We start from the raw sequence: 18020 nt of genomic DNA on the forward strand, positions 1-18020 counted from the left end.
TAGAGAACTACCTGACAATTTGGTCAGCATGTTCAGTATCAATTCCCATGGACCTCCCCCTTCCTCTTCCAAAAAACCATGCGTCTATCAACATACTATCCTTGTTGCCAAAACTGTTAAAGCAGTGAAAGATCTGATCTTTTTTACCCTACTTGTAAACTAACAAGTTAGCCTGCCAGTTTCATGGATGAAGACGTAGAATTCTGGGTTAGAGACAATGAACTTTATGACTCATGACAATATTCATAGTCAGAATATCAGCATTTTCTTATGTAGTTCCCCAGTCCCACTGCCCACAGTGCAACACATAATAGGCCAAGTGATACCTACACATGCAATGGACTGCATTAGAAGAGGAACCCAGAGCCTACAGAACCCAAATCTCTCAAAATTCAAAGGATATGCATGCCTACCCTTTCCTCCAAAGGGAGACACTACCTCTATCTTCCAAGGTAGCTCACTATACAAATATCCTTGAAAAGAGAGCAGAAAACAAAAGCAGTGTCTCTGATCACAAGACATACAGAAACCATGGAGAACTGTATCACTGGATCCCAATAGGGTCACTGTAGAATTTAGCTGTTAAGAGACTAGCACAGTACCTGACACATACAAAACAATCAAAAGCTAGATGCTAATTTTATTATTCCTCCCCCATTAAACCTAAAATAAGAATGCTCAATTGTGTCTCCACCTAATAAAATTATATTTTAAAAAACAAGTTCAACCACTACTTTTCCCTTGTGAGAAAAAAGGTGGGTACCCAAGAGGGCACAAAAGACAAAGCTTTCCTCTAACATTATACTATTATAGCTCAATCATTAAAGAGTCCAGGGAACCAAGGTAAAATGGAGAAGAAAAAAAAAAGGTGCCTGGAACCTAACTCTAAAGCCATTAAGGTACACATAACCTGCAAACATTTCTGCTTTTCTTACCACAACTTGACATCTCCTTTCTACCTTAATTATTCCTCTATAACCACAATAAGTATAAAGACAAGTACAATTATTCTGTTAATGTTGCCAAACTGCTTTTTTTTTTAAGATTTTATTTATTCATTTGAGAAAGAGAGAGAGAGTGGGGGAAGGGGCAGAGGGAAAAGGAGAAGCAGACTCCCCGCTGAGCAGAAAGCCCCACATGGGGCTTGATCTCAGGAAGCTGGGATCATGACCGGAGCAGAAGGCAGACACTTAACTGACTGACCCACCCAGGCACCCCTGCCAAACTGCTTCTTAAAAATATCTCCAACTCACCTTAAAGCCAATGACTAATGATTTAACATGGTAAACAATTTTGATTTGAAATTTAAATTTGCCTTAAAAAAGTTGAAAGTGAAAAGTGACTGACACAGAGCAATTCAAATTTCCCAAAGTTATTGACCTCGAGCCCTATATTTTGCCACATTACGTTACTGAGCCCTCTATAAAAGCTAAACGAGAAGGGAGGTGTTTTGTACTTCTCTATAAATCGGTCACTTTAAAGTCATAATCCTCAGTTCAATAAAAGAGCCCAATTTTTATTCTCTCAATGGCAGATTTTATTATTCAAAATCATATGTCAACAAATGGTAGATGCTTAAAAATACAGCTGACCTTGAAAACTACACATTTTAATTGCGTGGGTCCACTTACACCTGGATTTTTTTTTTCAGTACAGTACTGTCCCTGTATTTTCTCTTCTTTATGATGTTCTTAACATTTTCTCTAGCTTGCTTTATTGTAAAAATACGATATATAAAACATATAACATATAAAATATGTGTTAATTGACTGTTTATATTATTCGTAAGGCTTCCAGTCAACAATAAGCCATTACTGGTTAAATTTGGGGGGAGTAAAAATTATGTGTGGATTTTCAAATGTGCGGCCCAGATTGGTGCCCTTAAGCCCTGTACTGTTCAAGGGTCAACTATACATGCAAACTTACAATTCTACTCTATTCGTACCATAAGAGCTAATATTCATAATATTCCTTCAAAAAATATTCACTGAGAACGTCTTATAGATATTGTAGGAAAAGATGGTTAAGACCCAGGCAGTTGTTCACTCAAAGAGCTGACATTAGGGAAAAGAAATATGTAAAGTGATTACTGACAATCTGGCATATGACTCAAAAGAAGAGGGGCACCTGGTGGTATAGCTGGTTAAGTGTCTGACTCTAGGTTTTGGCTCAGGTCATTATCTCAGGGTCCTGGGGTCGAGCCCTGCATCAGGCTCTGTGCTTAGCAGAGTCTGCTTGAGATTCTCTCTCCCTCTCCCTCTGCCCCTCAGGCTCATGTGCTCTCTCTCTCTAAAAATAAATAAATAAATAAATATATTTTTTTAAATTTTTAAAAGACTCAAGAGAAACATACCAAAGACACATAAGACAAAATTATTAACCCTAAAACTGGGCACATGGTACTGATGTTATCAGCAAAAGGCAGCTGATAGGTTTTTGAAAGGTAAATAGTTTTTCTAAAGGGCCACAAAAAATAAGGGTATAAAAACACAGAGCCTGGGGGCCTGGCTGGCTCAGGTGGTGGAGCATGCAATTCTTGATCTCGGGGTCATGAGTTCAAGCCCCACACTTGGCATAGGGCATATAATAAAATACTCAATTTTCCTAAGTCATAAAAATGGAACAGTACTTAAGACCACAAAATCAAAAAAATCACAGGAATGGATATAACTTCTAAAGTCATCTAGATCAGTTGTTCCCAAGTGTAGATCTTGGATCAGCAGCATAACCTAGGAATCTGATAGAAATGCAAATTTTCAGGCCCCACCTAGAATCTACTCATTCAGAAACCTGGGGTGGGGCCCAGCAACCTATGGTTTAGCAAGCTTTCCAGGTTATTCTTATACAAATTTAAGTTTGAGAACTAGTAATTTAGATCAGGGTTTTTCAGCACTCTGGACATTTTTAGAGTGGATAATTCTTCATTGTGAAGGGATGTCTTGTGCAGAATGTTTAGCAACATTCCTGGCATCTTCCCACTAAATACCAGCAGCACCCCCCAGTTATAACAGCCAAAAATCTCTCTAGACATTGCCTAATGTCCCCTGGGGAACAGAAATCACCCACAGTTGAATACCACTAATACAGATCAAGGATCAGCAAGCTATCCCGTAAGGGGCAGAGTAAATATTTTAGGCTTTGCAGGCCGTGCAATCAACTAACTACTCAACTTTTGCTATTGAGGGCAAAAGCGGCAGGACAATATGTAAACAAATATGCATGACTGTCTTCTAATAAGACTTTACTGACAAAAACAGGTGGTAGGTTAGCCCTCAGGATGTAGTTTGCTGATCCCTAATCCAGATGAATTACCTAAATTATAACTGAATGTCCTCAAACACCCCTACTGCCAAGTGATTATCCAGGCTCTATATGAATACCTGATCTAGTCCAGTCCTGTTTTCAGGTACATATAACTCTAGACAAATCTCCATTTCATAGACTGAATAAACTCAAAGCCAGAAAGGATAAATGACTAGCTCAGAGAACCAGAACCAAAACAAAACAAAAAACTAGAGCTCTAGTCTGCCTAAGTGCAATGTTCTAACAACTGCCTCCTATAGAGGTGTATAACCATATAATGTTACTTGTGAAGCATTCAAACGTTCTGGCACTTTGCAGTTACTAAAACTTAGAAAGAGAAGTATTTGTTGCGGGGGGGGGGGGTGTTGAAATAACTTTATCTTAAGGCCCAGACAGTACTTTAAGCCTGTGCACTATAAAGTCCCTGTCTCAACTACTCACTTCTGTCACTGCAGCAAGAAAGCAGTCACAAACAATAGGTAAAAGAATAGCTATCGCTGTATTCCAATAAATCTATATGTATAAAAACAGGAAGCCAGCTTATAGGCTATAGTCTCCTGACCCCTCATCTACAGAGTCCATAAACCCAGTCTGGCAAACACAGGCATCAACCCAACCATGCTCAACAAATCTAAAGACTCTTCATTCCATGGCTTCCGACCACCTATAAACTTAGAAGCATGGCACTAGACTGGAATGAATGCTAGTCTAGGAACAATCAAAGTTCCAGGCCCTCCCTCCCTCCCTTCTGGCATGTCTGCTATACGCCAGGTACTGTTAATTCATTTTATACGTAAATTTTATCATTTGGAAAAATTTCTGAATGGTAGGTCTTGTTTTCCTCTAAAAATCGAAGCCATCTGACACATTAAGCTAGAAAATAAACACTCTTACGTGTACCTGGATAAAATCTTTGTTTCAAATCAACCCATGAACTTGGACAAATCACTTCCTTCTTCTGGCCTCAATTTCCACAAAAGGAAAAACGAGAAACTGGAAATAGATGTCCCTTGCAGAGAACAAGTATATACCTTACAATTATCAAAAATGAAAATAACTAAAACTTATCGAACTCTTTCCATGCCAGACACCTGTTCTAATCACTTTACATGCATTGTCATTTTTCATATGAGGAAACTGAGGCAGAGTTGTAAAATGAGTAGTCAACGATCACAAGATGTCCAAGTGGCAGTACCTGATTTCAATCCAAATAATGTGACCTCAGAGTCCATGCTCTTAACCACTAACTACTAAACTTTATTCTACATGCCAAACCTTATTATCCCAATGACCAACAATCCAAACACAAACACAAAATGCCTTGTCCCTCTAATGAATAAAGAGGATAGTGGAAAAAGGAAAGGAAGGACAGTAACAAGACTATTTTCAGCCATAGTACTCAATCTCTTGCCTAAGGTAACCTTCCAGGAAATAAATATGATGTTCCATGGATACCTAATATGGTCCCTAAACCACAACATCACAAAGGATACCTATCCACGTGGATCAATATCATTTCTACTTGTACAGTCTGTCAAACTAAAAAAGAAAGAAGATTCACAGCTTCATTTAGAAGGAAGAAATGTTATGAAGGGGCAGAAACAAATTTCAAGTGACTTACTGGTAGTGTCATGGGAAGAGTCCATGCTTCCAAGAGAAGCTGATAGACAAAAGAAAACTTAAAAGTCCCATAATGATAGTCCAATATATGAAAATGCATAGAGCAATTTAGGCAGCAAAGGTATTACTGGCTTGAAAGACCAGGAGAGGAAAACAAAGGCACAACTGTGTCATCCAGGAAACATAACTGAAAGTAACATCAAAATCAAAGCCAAATTAGAAAAGAAATAGACTCACTCTGTGACCACTAGAACTAGGTTCAGAAAAAATATTTTTTTAGCAAGGCAGATAAGGTTTTGTTGCTTAAAAAAAAAGATTACTACTAGTAAAAGTTGTTCCTTTTTTTTCCTTGACTTGAGTAAAGCTATGATCTATATCTCTATATTATACAATAACAGAGAAATATAAATAGAAAAATATGTGAGACTAACCTAAGTAGCTATAGCACCATTTTTGTTTTCAAAAAAATTATATTATAAAAATGTATCTGAGAGGAAAAAGAAATTAGCATTACAGTAACTAAAAGGTTAAGGGGGAAATGGGAATACTCATTTTTGGTTCATATGGGTCCAAAATAACTAACATTACTGAAATTATTGGTATTGGTAATTATTGGTAATTACTGGTAGCAACTGCAATTCCATTTGGATAGCTATTTTCACATCTGTAAGCAAACCAAATATATCTCAAAAGTTTGTGTGATCAAATGATTTTTGCTCTACACCTCAACCTTTAAAAAAAAAAAAAGGCAAAGAATTCTACAATTACAAAAAGAACAAGATTTGGAACTGTCACCTGAATGCATCTCTGTTATAAAAAGAAATTAAGAAAAAAAAAAGGGTCCTGATTCATCAATGCCTGCCTGTTTTTTAAACCCAGGAAATTCCTTTACACCCCCTCCTGGCTCTGGCCAGCCAGAACTGTAGGTGTACTACTCTATTCATTCCTTTACCAGAAGCATACTATGCTAACACTATTTACATTTAAAACTGATTTTTGGGACACCTGGGTGGCTCAGTTGGTTAAGCATCTGCCTTGGGCTCACGTCATGATCCCAGGGTTCTGGGAAATCCTTGCTCAGCAGGGAGCCTGCTTCTCCCTCTGACTGCGGCTCTGCTCCCCCTGCTTGTGCTCTCTCTGACAAATAAATAAAATATAAAAAAAAAAAACTGATTTTTGTTAGACTATTCCAAATTATAAACTCATTGCCCAGAGTTGAATTTACAAATAATTCATTAAACATGATGCTGTCATTGTCTCCATTCAAACTTTTGGTGGTAAGCCACTATGGATTAACAGTATGGATGGCAGTTCCTCAAAAAAATTAAAAATAGAAATACCATATGATCCAATAATTCAACCTCTGGATATATACCTAAAAGAATTAAAAGCAGGGATTCAAACAAATAATTGTACACCCATGTTCATAACAGCATTAATGATTCACAATATTCAAAACATGGAAGAAAGTGTCCATTGACAGATGAATGGGTAAACAAAATGTGGTTCAGCAGTGCCCCATCATCTGCAAGTTATGTCCCAAGGCCCCCAACAGATGCATGAAACCAAGGACAGTACTGAACCCTATGTATGTTATGTTTTTTCCTATACACCTATAATAAAATTTAATTTATAAATCATCATAGTAAGAGATTAACAATAACTATAATAAAACAGAATTTTAACAATACTGTATATTGTAACAAAAGTTATATGAATGTGCTCTCTCAAAACCTCTTATTGTACTGTACTCACCCTTCTTTGGTGATGTGAGATGATAAAATGCCTACATGTTGAGATAAAGTGAGGTGGATGACCTAGGCACTGTGATGGAGCACTAGGCTACTACTGACCTTCTGATCATACATCAGGAAGCTCATCTACCTTTAGACCACAGTTGACCAAGGGTAACTGCAACCATGGAAAGCAAAACCAAAGATAATGGGGGATTACTGTATACACATACTGTTTAATAGTGTAATAGTATTCAGCCTTCTAGGCGAGATCGGGCGCATTCAGGATGGTATGGCCATAGACGGTATTTAGCCTTTTAAAAAGGAAGGGAATTCTGACACATACTACAACACGGATGAACGTTGGAGACATCATGTTAAGTAAAAAAGGCCAGTCGCAAAAGGATAAATACTGCATGATTACCCTTATATAAGGTACCTAGAATATTCACATTCATAGACAGAAAATAGAATGGTGGTTGCCAGGGACTGGAGAACAGGGAAAAATGGGAAGTTACTGTTTAATGGTTAAAGTTACAGTTTTGCAAGATAAAAAGAGTTCTGGAGATAGACGGTGGGTGGTGATGGTTTCACAACAATGTGAATGTACTTGATGCCACTGAACTGGACACTTAAAAATGGCAACTAAAGTTAAGACAGCAAATTTTATGTTATATGTATTTCACCACAATTTTTTAAAAATTTTAATTGAGGGATGCGTGGGTGGCTCAGTCAGTTTAACCGTCTGCCTTCGGCTCAGGTCATGGTCCTGGGATCCAGCCCCACCTCAGACTCTGCTCAGGAGGGGAATCTGCTTCTCCCTGTCCCTCTGCCCCTACCCCCCCCCCCCCCCGGTCATGCGTGCTCACTCTCTCACTCACTCTCAAATAAAATCTTTAAAAAAATTTTTTTTAATTGAAAGCTGTTCTTATTTCAGGGGGAGGAATCTTTTAGAGGACAATTTGTAATACACTTCCTTTGTAATGAGTTCACTGATCTACAAAATTCCAAACCTGTCTCATTAAGTCTGAGGTACAATCTTCCATCCACTACTTGACCAGTTATAAGAAACCAGGTAATTTATTTTTAAAATTACGATTGTTAACCACTCCTTCACTGATCAGTTTCAACAGAAGTCCTTTCTCCAATGAGTTGAAATAGTTAATATACAAAAATCTTTCCCAAAAGTTTTTCCAGGGCTCCTGGGTGGCTCAGTGAGTTGAGCATGGAACTGTATTTCAGCTCAGGTCATGATATCAAGGTGGCCAGATCAAGCCCCAGCTCCAGTCCACTCGGTGCTCAGCAGGGAGTCGGCTTCTCTCCCTCAACCCCTCCCCCGCCACCTGAGCACACAAGAGCACTCCCCCAGGCTATCAAATAAATAAATAAATCTTAAAAAAAAAAGTTTTTCCATATTTAGGCACTGTATTTATAAGAACCTATTACCTAACAATAATCAAAATCTGAAACTTATTTTTTAAAATCTGATATTTAAAAATCATGTCCCTTTCTCAAAAAAGGAGCGAGAGGGGGGCAAACCATGAAGTGGACACTGAACTATAGAGAACCAGACTGATGACTGCCGGGAGGAGGTAGATGGGGGGGATGGGTTAAATGGGTAATGGGGATTAAGGAGTACACTTGTGATGAGTACTGAGCATTGCACGGAAGTGCTGAATCACTATATTGTACACCTGAAACTAATATGACACTGTATGTTAAGTAATTAGAATTTTTTAAAGAAACTTTAAAAAAAATCATGTGCCTTTCTACAAAGGCAGCACTGAACTCTCAAAATTATTAATTTCACAGTCATGTGTTCACTTTTGGGGAGAAACTGATTTACACAGTTACAGGCGAAACCAGCATCATCCAAGTATCTACATTACAAGACTTGAACTTCAATGTTTAAAATTACCTAGTTTCTGATAAGGGATAAATGCTAATTTTTAAAAGTTAATCCTATAAAAAGTTTACATAATATTAAAAAATAGGAAGAATAACTGATTTTAAAAAGTAAATCCACAAGAGCAAACTGATCTGGAATCATTTGTGAGAGGAATACAAGGTTCCTAAAAACACAAAAGCTAATGTACTTAGTATGTGTATACTTTCTATTCTGTATGTGTATTATTCTGTATGTATATTCTTTTTATTCATAAATATTTTATTTATGTGTACTTTTTATTCTACCAATAACGTTCTTACCTACTTGACAATATGAAATAAACTTTCACCATCTGGCAAACATTGAGAATGCCATAGCTTTTTCCCATTCTGTAAAGAACTGTTCACATCAGTGCCACTGGTTCGAAGAGAAAAACAGAATGTATTAATGTGATCAAAATAAAATCCCAAATGCTTGTCAGAAAATCTTACTTTGTCTCTGAGTACAAGAATCCTAAATTTCCTGTCCTTGGCCAACATAAAGTTCACAGTAAACATAATAACTAAAAGAAAAAGAAAACAAGCAGCTACAAGTTGTTAGAGTAAGTAAAAAAAATTGGTGAAATCAAAATAAAGTTATAATTACCTTAAAGCTTTTAGTGAGGTAAACTATGACATTGTTGTCTAAAGACACTTCCATAAAGCAGTTTTATAACAGGATAAAATACTCCTGGAAATAGAGTCCTTTTTCATATGACCATATTTCACATTAGATAAAAGACTGGAGAATGAAAAAAAGAAAGAATGAGACAGGCAAAAAAAAAAAAATTTCAGGCCAGTCCTAATCCTACAAAACACCAAAATCTTGCAGTCAGCTTTTATTTTCACAACACTTCTTTCTGAGTTTGGAAGTTATAGTATAATCAAATGCAGATATATCCACATTCCCAATAAATCAGATACCCTTACTGGGTAAGATAAAGAGCAAACACTGGAAATGACCATCACAATATTAAGTTATGAAATAAGGATAATCAGAGAAGAGAAGCCAAACAAAATCTCAGTAAGAAAAACTATCACCTCTATGCTAGTGTTAGACCATGTGCAATGATGACTCTGTTACAGAGAGAAAAGTCTGCCTATACGTATGTAACAGTATCTTCTAAGTTAATGCCAAAATGAATGGTTAAAAATATCTCACTACAGGGCGCCTAGGTGGCTCAGTCGTTAAGCGTCTGCCTTCGGCTCAGGTCAGAATCCCAGGGTCCTGGGATCGAGCCCCGTATTGGGCTCTCTGCTCAGTGGGAAGCCTGCTTCTCCCTCTCCACTCCCCCTGCTTGTGTTCCCTCTCTGTGTCTCTCTCTGTCAAACAAATAAATAAAATCTTAAAAAAAAAAAATCTCACTACAATATCTTCTTCAAACATCAAAAGGCAAAGATGGTGTGCACAGGGTATTTAGTTCTAACTCCAAGTTTTTCATGAATGGTGTGCAACTCTACTTTCAAAGGGCCTCCTTAAGATACTCATATATTAGTGTGACTACAGTTGGGCTAAGTAAAGGAATAACCTTTGCTTATCCTTTAAATTATTGCTGGAGTTAGGACACACACCACGCAATTCAATCTGTAGGGGAAGGGAATTCGCAAATAGTAATTTATTAAGCTTATGAATTCACCGAGGATACTTTGATATATACAGTCTATTTGCCTCCTCCTTACCTTCACACACTCCAAAGATTCCAATAAGGCAAAGTCTCGAATGTTTATTTCTCCTTGAAAAAGACCATACCCTCACCACTACCTTCACCACCGCCTCCTCCTCCTCATTCTTTTTTACTCACCCCTTAATACACCACACCCACAACACCACACTCTCCATACCCACACTCCATACAGCACTCTCCCAAGTAACAACCCAAAACTCCCAAAAAGCCCATACTTAAAAGCCCCGCTTAATATCCCCAAATTCTACCCATTCTCCACATAATACAGGATACACTACACAGTCCACACACATAACAGTAAACCAACTATCATAACACCACCTCACCCTGCAAATCCGTACATAACAAATTCTACACACACCCAACCCAGCATATGAATTGCACGTTCCCGGATGGCTCAACACACACACACACACACGCACGCCACGTACCGTATAAAAGCCCAAACAGACACACGCGCGCGCGCCCGCGCGCGTACCCGCGCTCCACGTACCGTATAAAAGCCCAAACCACACACCACCGCAATGCTCTAACAAACCCTGAGAAGAAGCAACCCTTCTGGCACCGGGAACCCACGAGGTTGGAGGTGGAAGAGGTACAAGGCCATATACTTCACCTGAAAATCCGCCAGGATCATCTCCCGGTCCATGTTGGACGCCATGGCGGCCGCCGAGTTCCGCGGCTCCGGGAGCGAAGCGCGCACCTGGGAGGGAAACCGCGCCTCCTGCGGCCGTCGCCGCCGCCGCCGCCGCCGCCGGGCGCCGAGGGGCTGGCGGGCGAGCCGGCGGGCGGACCGGCGGGCCGGCGGGCGGGGCAGCGCGGGAGGCTAGGCGCTCATGCACTCGGTAACCTTCAGGCGCCCGGGCCGCCCGCCTGAGCCCCGCGGATCCCGCGCCGCAGCCGCCCTGACGGGGAGGTTGGTCTGGATGGGGGTCCGGTCTTGCCGTTGCTGGCCAGGATGAGGGCAGGTTACGACAGCGCGCAACCGGCTCCCTTCAGCAGCGGCGAGACCGGCGGGGGCGGGGAAACCAGGCGAACGAGCAGGCGGGCGAACCCCACGGCCGCCTCCGCCTCCTCCGCTTCCTCCCTGGCCGCCGCCTCCGCCCCTGGTTGGCCGGCGCCAAGGCTGTCGCACATTTTGCCTGTCATCGAGGTCGCAAAGCGCTGCTTTGCGGCTGCCACGTGACTGCCTTCCTGTCAAGCGCTGGGCGCGCGACTACCGGGCGGGGATCCGCGCGCCGCCGGCAGGGACCCCCCCCCCCCCCACAACTAGCAACTGCGGGAGCTAGTAGTCCCGCAACAGGTTATTCCGGTTTGGAATTAAGCAAAGGCCTCAGGGTACAGCCTCCTTCTGGCTGGGGCGGGGATCAGCTTCTAAACCTTACGAAGTTACATAGTCACATAAGTACGCATCAAGCCCCACAAACCAATTCAACACTCACAACCCGTTTTACAAACAGCATTTCATAAATGTACATTTCCTCTAACAAAGTTTCACCAAAATACAACTTCATATACAGTCTTTTAGGCTTAACCTCACTACCAAAACCTGCTTACACACTGTCACCCTCAATCCCAAGTCCCCTGTCTCATGCATCCTTAAACTCTCGATAACACAGAGATAACCAGGCTCCCAAGATCGACGTGGGGGAACACGCAAGCTGAGAAAAGTGAGACTATCGATCCCAAGAAAAAGATGAGCATTTTTTGTTATGACAAAAATTTTCTATTCCTGCAGCATAGCATCTATTTTTTAGACCTAAGGCAACATCTTACAAATGGGGAAAACTTGAGTCCAGCTTTGAATATAGTCAATTTAAAATACTTCCATAAATGAAGAAATTATATTAAAATACCAATTACTAAAAGTTTCAATTTATGGTCAGAAATTGAACGGCTTTGAGACAAGAATAGTCAAAGACTATGTAATGAATTGTGGCAATTTATAACTGTCATCCTCACGGGAGGAAAAGTGACGGTGGGATATATTTAACTTTGACGGGAAAATATCATTGTCTGGACTGTAATAGAGCATTTACTTGCCTTGGAAAGTACATTAAGCCCTGAAAGTGTGAAGTAAGATTGCTGATTTTGTGCTGTAAAGTAGGTGCTAGGGAAATCACCATATAAACCAAGGCCTAGATCTGTGTATTCCCTGAAGAAGAGCACTCTGGTGTTGTAAAGATCTAGGTTCATCCTGTGTTTTCTTAAATGAAAATAGTCTGACCTACAACTCTCATGCAATAATCTGTATTTAGACCAGAATTAGCTAGATAAGGAATAGAACTCTCCATAGTCACATGAATTGAATGTCTTTTTTAATTGCCATCCCATTGGAATTCCAAAATATAGCACAAATGTGAATCATGAGGTGAAACACAGTACCAGCAATTTAAGTGTGGTAATTCAGTTGCCCCATTCGTATATGTCATTCTCAGAACAAGGTGGGTGAATAATTGTCTCTAGTTACATGGCCAGGATTAATGCAGCCCTGAAAAGTTGAGGGTTTTCTCTGTGATGACATGTGTATACTGCAGAACCCATTCAAATCTAGTGCTGGTCCCTTTCCCCCTCCCTTCTCTCCATCTGGAAATTAAAATAATGTGGTAATGTGCAAAGATGGGAAGCATACCCTACACATTCAGGTATATAGGTTCCAGTACTGCTTTTCCAACTAATTAGCTAGGGGAAATTGGATGGGTCACTTAGTATCTCTGACTTCATCTTCTGATATGACTGTTTCAGGTGTTAAAAAAACAAATATGAAAATGCGTGGAAAATAAAATATTTTTACAAAACAAGCATAGAAATTTCATGGTCAGCATTACTAGGTTTCAGTTCTAATTCTGCCCCTTGACAAAAAAAATTCTGAGTCTCAATTTCTTTATCTCTAAAATAGGGCTTATAAAACTTATCTCAGAGTAATTGTGAACATTGAGTGATATAATGCTTGTGAAAACTCTTCAGAAACCTTAAAGCTCTCCAAACATATTAGTTACTACTACTCTGTATACCAACTCCTAAATGCTTTTCTCAAGGCTACTGCTTTCATAAAACAAGCAAACAAGGATTCTTCTCCTTTCTAATCACTGCTTTTACTGTCTTTACAACGCAATTTAATGCTGTGGGGAATTCTGTAATTTTTTTTCTCTAACAGTTTCATCTATTCATGTTTTAATCTCTCCCCAAAGGTTGAAAGTTCCTTGAGATTATAAGCCATTTCATTCAGTATGTTTTTATATTCACCATAGTTCATATATAGCACAGTATTGGGTATATAATAACAACCAATATTTTTGAGTTTATTAACTTTTATTGGATGTCTAGTATGTACAGGTATTTTACATACCTTATCTCATTCTTACAGTGATTTTACAGAATAAAAAACTGCTCTGAGAGGTTAAGGATTTGTCCAAAGTCATGCTACAAAGCGACAGACCTAGTATTCAAGGCTAGGTCAAAACCAGTGCTCTTTCCACTTAACCTGTTGCATCCCTGCAATTCACCCTCCATGTTGCAAAGTTTGTACATTTCCTGAAGAGACTGATTCTTCCCTATGACCTAGCTATTCATGGTTGGGTACCCAGCATCCAAAGTGATTGTCCACTGCAGAGAATGAAATGAAAGAAAAATAAATATTGAATTAAAAAATAGTTGACTTTTCATTTCCCCAGAATTTTCTTAGAAACAATTTCATTTCACTGTCACAAACTGAGAATAAAAATGTATAGAGTTTCTCTGTACATGAGCATGAGCAAAGGAAAATAATTTTAATTCATTCTCATAGTTAATTTACTATATTATGGAGCAGCCTAATTCAAAAATAGATCTTTCTCGAGAATCTCCATGTTCTTTGATCGTACCATTACTGTTTGAAAAAGAACTTTTATTTCATCTTTCTTTCAAATATATGTGATAAAGTTATTTTGCTGAATTTTCATTTGACATGATTTTAGATTTATATTTATTTGTTTTTTATCTAGCTTCTTCTAATGTTACCATCTTACATAACCATGGTACAGCTATCAAAACTAAGACATTAACATTGGCATAATACTATTAATCAAATTCTAGAGACTCTATTTGCATTTTTAAAATTTATTTTAGAAAGACAGGGTGGGGGGTGGCAGAGGGAGAAGAGAATCTCAAGCAGACTCCATGCTAAGCATGGAGTCTGATGCAGGGCACGATTCCAGGACCCTGAGATCATGACCTGAGCCAAAACCAAGAGTTGGATGCTTAATGGACTACACCACCCAGGTGCCCTGACTCTATTTGCATTTTTACATCAATGTCTTTTTTCTGTTTCAGGGTCCAATCCAGAATACCACAGTATATATAGTTGTCATGTTTCCTTAGCCTCTTCCAATCTGTGACAGTTTTTTTATCTTGACTTTTGAAGCGTAGTGGTCAGGAACTTTATAGACCATCCCTCAATTTGGGTTTGTTTAAGTTTTGTCAGAATTATACTGTTTATGGATTTGGGAGGAAGAATACCACAGAAGTGATGAGCCGTCATCACATATTACCAGGGCACATGATATCAACATAACTTATGGTGGTGTTAACCTTAATCCTTTGGTTAAGTTAATTAAGCTTTTTAACACTACTCACTTCTAATATAATTCATGAGAAGATTAATGCTACTACAGAATTAGATCCACACTTGAGTAATCAAAAATATATTTCATTTAATGATTTAATTTCTTTAGGAGTCTAGTGTCTGATCCTGGACTCTTAACTAATGGGAAAGGCATAAGATTTGGTGTCCCAAGATCTGAGTCCAAATCCTATATCCACTACTTACTGGCTTTAAGTCATAATCTCTGCAAGCCTTAATTCCTTCAGCTAAAAAATGGAGATAATTACCATATTTAACTTGGAGTTGTGAACATTAAATAATGTGTGCATATCATCAGATGTTATAATTATGAAACAATATACAGATGTTAGTTGTTGCTATTATATTTAAGCTTTTGAGTTGCTTACTGAGCATTTATTTACTTACTTTACAAAATGACTTTCATAAGTGGTGGGACTACCCATATAAAAAAACCTGAAATTCAGAAATAAAATGTCTAAGTCACAATTATGAAATGGTAAAAAGGTCCCTGAGGTCTGTTTTCCACCTCTGTTGGATCTATAAGTACAACAAGAAGGAAGACTTTGATACTAGGTAAAGAAATTATAGATACCACATACACATTTCCATAAGTTAATCACTGAGGAACTGCATAATTGAGTCAATGAGGAAAAGCACAAAATAATCTGATAAATTATATTTCTATAAGCACTTAAAAATGACTATGAACTGCTGGGGGAAAAAGATTTCTATAACTGTTAGTATTTAATATAAAGCCTCTTTTTTGGTGTTTGAAAGACATGTCATTATTATGCTAAAAGAGAAACCACTACTTTCAATATAATAGATGCCTAACTGTGGATCTTTCTCATATATCATATTAGAATGTAAACTTATTAAAGGCAGAGATACTCACCTTTGAATATACTTCAGTGAACTAATAATAAATATTAGATTTTCATTGGAGGTACTTTATAGTGGTTACTTATGCTCTCTGAACTAAGACTGGAATCTCTGTGCTGCCAGTTGTGGTTTATACAGTAAGCAGACTAAGCACATGCTTTAGAGCACCAGCAAAGCCAGAATAAAAAACCAAAAAGCCTTCCTTAAAGAATTTAAATTTAATATTTCAGCAAAAGCACTGAAGTAGTCATCATGGGGAAAATCACAATTTTTTTGGACTTCTTTACTCTTATTTTTTGGCTTTGTTTTTCTTTACATATGAGGTGGGGTGATGGGCCATCAAAATCTTTTCAGTTAGTTTAGGACCTCCAAAAATCTTAATCTAGCTCTGTATGCATCTTAAATTACCCTAATTTTATTTACTCAGTTATTCAGCCAAAATATTTCACGAAAATTATAACACATATGTATTTATACATAATGAGCATAATTTAAGATTCTTCCCAATTACAGTATCTTCTCTTAGCAAGAAACCATAATAAATGCCAGAAAGCAACTCTTCATAAATTTGAAATCTCTAAATACATGTAAGAAATGAGAGGAGTTAATCTCTGGTGTTGTAGTTCATACTTGATGCACAATTCAAGTTTAGTTACCAAAGACAAGAACACTAGTTATTTTTTTCCTCAGCGCTTCTGTTAAAGAAAACACTTTCAGATTCTTCTCAGTTTCAACTCTCCCTCTACCTACTAGCCAATCTGTTCCTAGATGATTATCTAGATGTTTCTGGCGTGTTTTGTTGCTAATACTCCCATTATACTTCAAGGGGCTGGGTACAGATGTTGCTGAGGGAATATGCTTAGTAGAGGCCGGCTCTATAGACCACTTGTCATTTTTTGCTTGGTTTCATTTTGACCACTGGGTGCATCATGTAACCGTGCTGGGTATTTTTAAGAGCAAAAAATATAGAAACCAGTAGTTAATTGATCTTACATAGCTAAAAGAGGAGGTTAAAAGTACAGACAACTGGTGTCTCGGTCGACTTAAATAAATGATTGGGAAACAGACTATTTGCTCATTTACAGTTGGACACCCTCCCCTCCCCCCCAAAAACAAGCCCCCATCTAAGTAGGAAAAGAGAACTTTGGCAATAAAGAAATGGCCTTGTTAGACAAGTTTCCCAAGACTTATTGTAAATTTAGCCTTAAAGTTGATTGCTTTTCTCCCTTTTCCCGAAGAAATGGAATATTTCAGTTTCTCGTCCCTGAAACATTGAGTTCAGAGTTCGTCATTATTTCTTCCCTATACTGTCTTTAGTTTTCGTAAAAATCAGTCTATTAAAGACGTTTGCTTTTTCTAAGCACTGTTCTCGCTGTCAGTCCGGGTCTCTTCCTCCAGCCCCACGGCCACCTCTGTCCACCACGACCCCGGGCGTTGATCTGGCAGGTGCGAGGCCGAGGCCCGGGACTGAAAAAAGGCTGTGGAGTTTACACGGTGTGTGCCCCAGAAGAGGCGGCGGCAGCGGTAGGCCTGGCCGCCCGAACTTCGAGAGCCTAGGGGGGAGCACGGAGGCGAGCCGGCCTGCCCCGCCAGGGCCGGGGAAAACTTGGTTCGCGCCAGCTCGCTCTCCGCCTTCCAGCAGCCACCGCCGCCGAGCCTCTAAGGCCCTGCGGCTTTCCGCAGCCGTCTTAATTAACAAGCCTCTTCCCCCTCACCCGCCCCCGCCGGGCTCCAGGAGTCCGAGGTTTCGTGTCGCAGACTCCATCCCGCCAGCCAGCCTGCCTGAGGAGGCCAAAACCGGCTTCGCGGGGCAGAACGCCGATTCAGCTGGGGACTGGCCGCGGGGCGGGAGGGTGGGAACCAGCGCCTGAGACTCAGGGAGGGCTGTGGGGAGTGAGGGGGCGGGAGAAAGGGCGCGGGCGGGGGGCGGAGCGAGCGAGTTTGCGAGCGCGAGCGCCTCCTGGGCAGTGGGCGGGGCGTGGGCGGTGCCCGGCCTTCCCGCTCCCGCGGCTCTGCAACTCAGCCGAGCCTCCTTAAAACTCTGCCGTTAAAATGGGGGCGGGTTTTTCAACTCAAAAAGCGCTCAATTTTTTTCTTTTCAAAAAAAGCTGATGAGGTCGGAAAAAAGAGAGAAGAAACCGGCACCGTCTCTGCAGCGGCAACAGAAGCAGCAATTGTTTGAGCGAAAAAAGAAGCCAGGGAGGGAGGGAAGGAAAAGAGCTCAAAGGAGGACAACGCGCAAGTGTCTGTAGGGGTGAAGAGAGCAGG

The 18020-nt window shown here is 39.8% G+C and overlaps 1 protein-coding gene across 5 annotated transcripts in view; it reads right to left on the minus strand.

Annotated features, from left to right (window-relative positions):
• Positions 1-11374, minus strand: part of FAF1 (Fas associated factor 1) — a 489041-nt gene extending 477667 nt beyond the window's left edge. Inside the window, exon 1 of one of the 5 annotated variants that reach the window (XM_027624861.2) lies at positions 10884-11374. In XM_027624861.2, the coding sequence (XP_027480662.1) occupies positions 10884-10928 (45 nt within the window). In that variant the 5' untranslated portion in view covers positions 10929-11374. Of the gene's footprint in view, positions 1-9189; positions 9317-10883 lie in introns of those variants that run through there. The other 4 variants (XM_027624896.1, XM_027624850.2, XM_027624870.2 and 1 more) reach the window with 4 other exon arrangements.
• Positions 11375-18020: the final 6646 nt, after the last annotated feature.

This window comes from Zalophus californianus, chromosome 4 (assembly GCF_009762305.2).
Source record: "Zalophus californianus isolate mZalCal1 chromosome 4, mZalCal1.pri.v2, whole genome shotgun sequence".
Lineage (NCBI taxonomy): Eukaryota > Metazoa > Chordata > Mammalia > Carnivora > Otariidae > Zalophus > Zalophus californianus.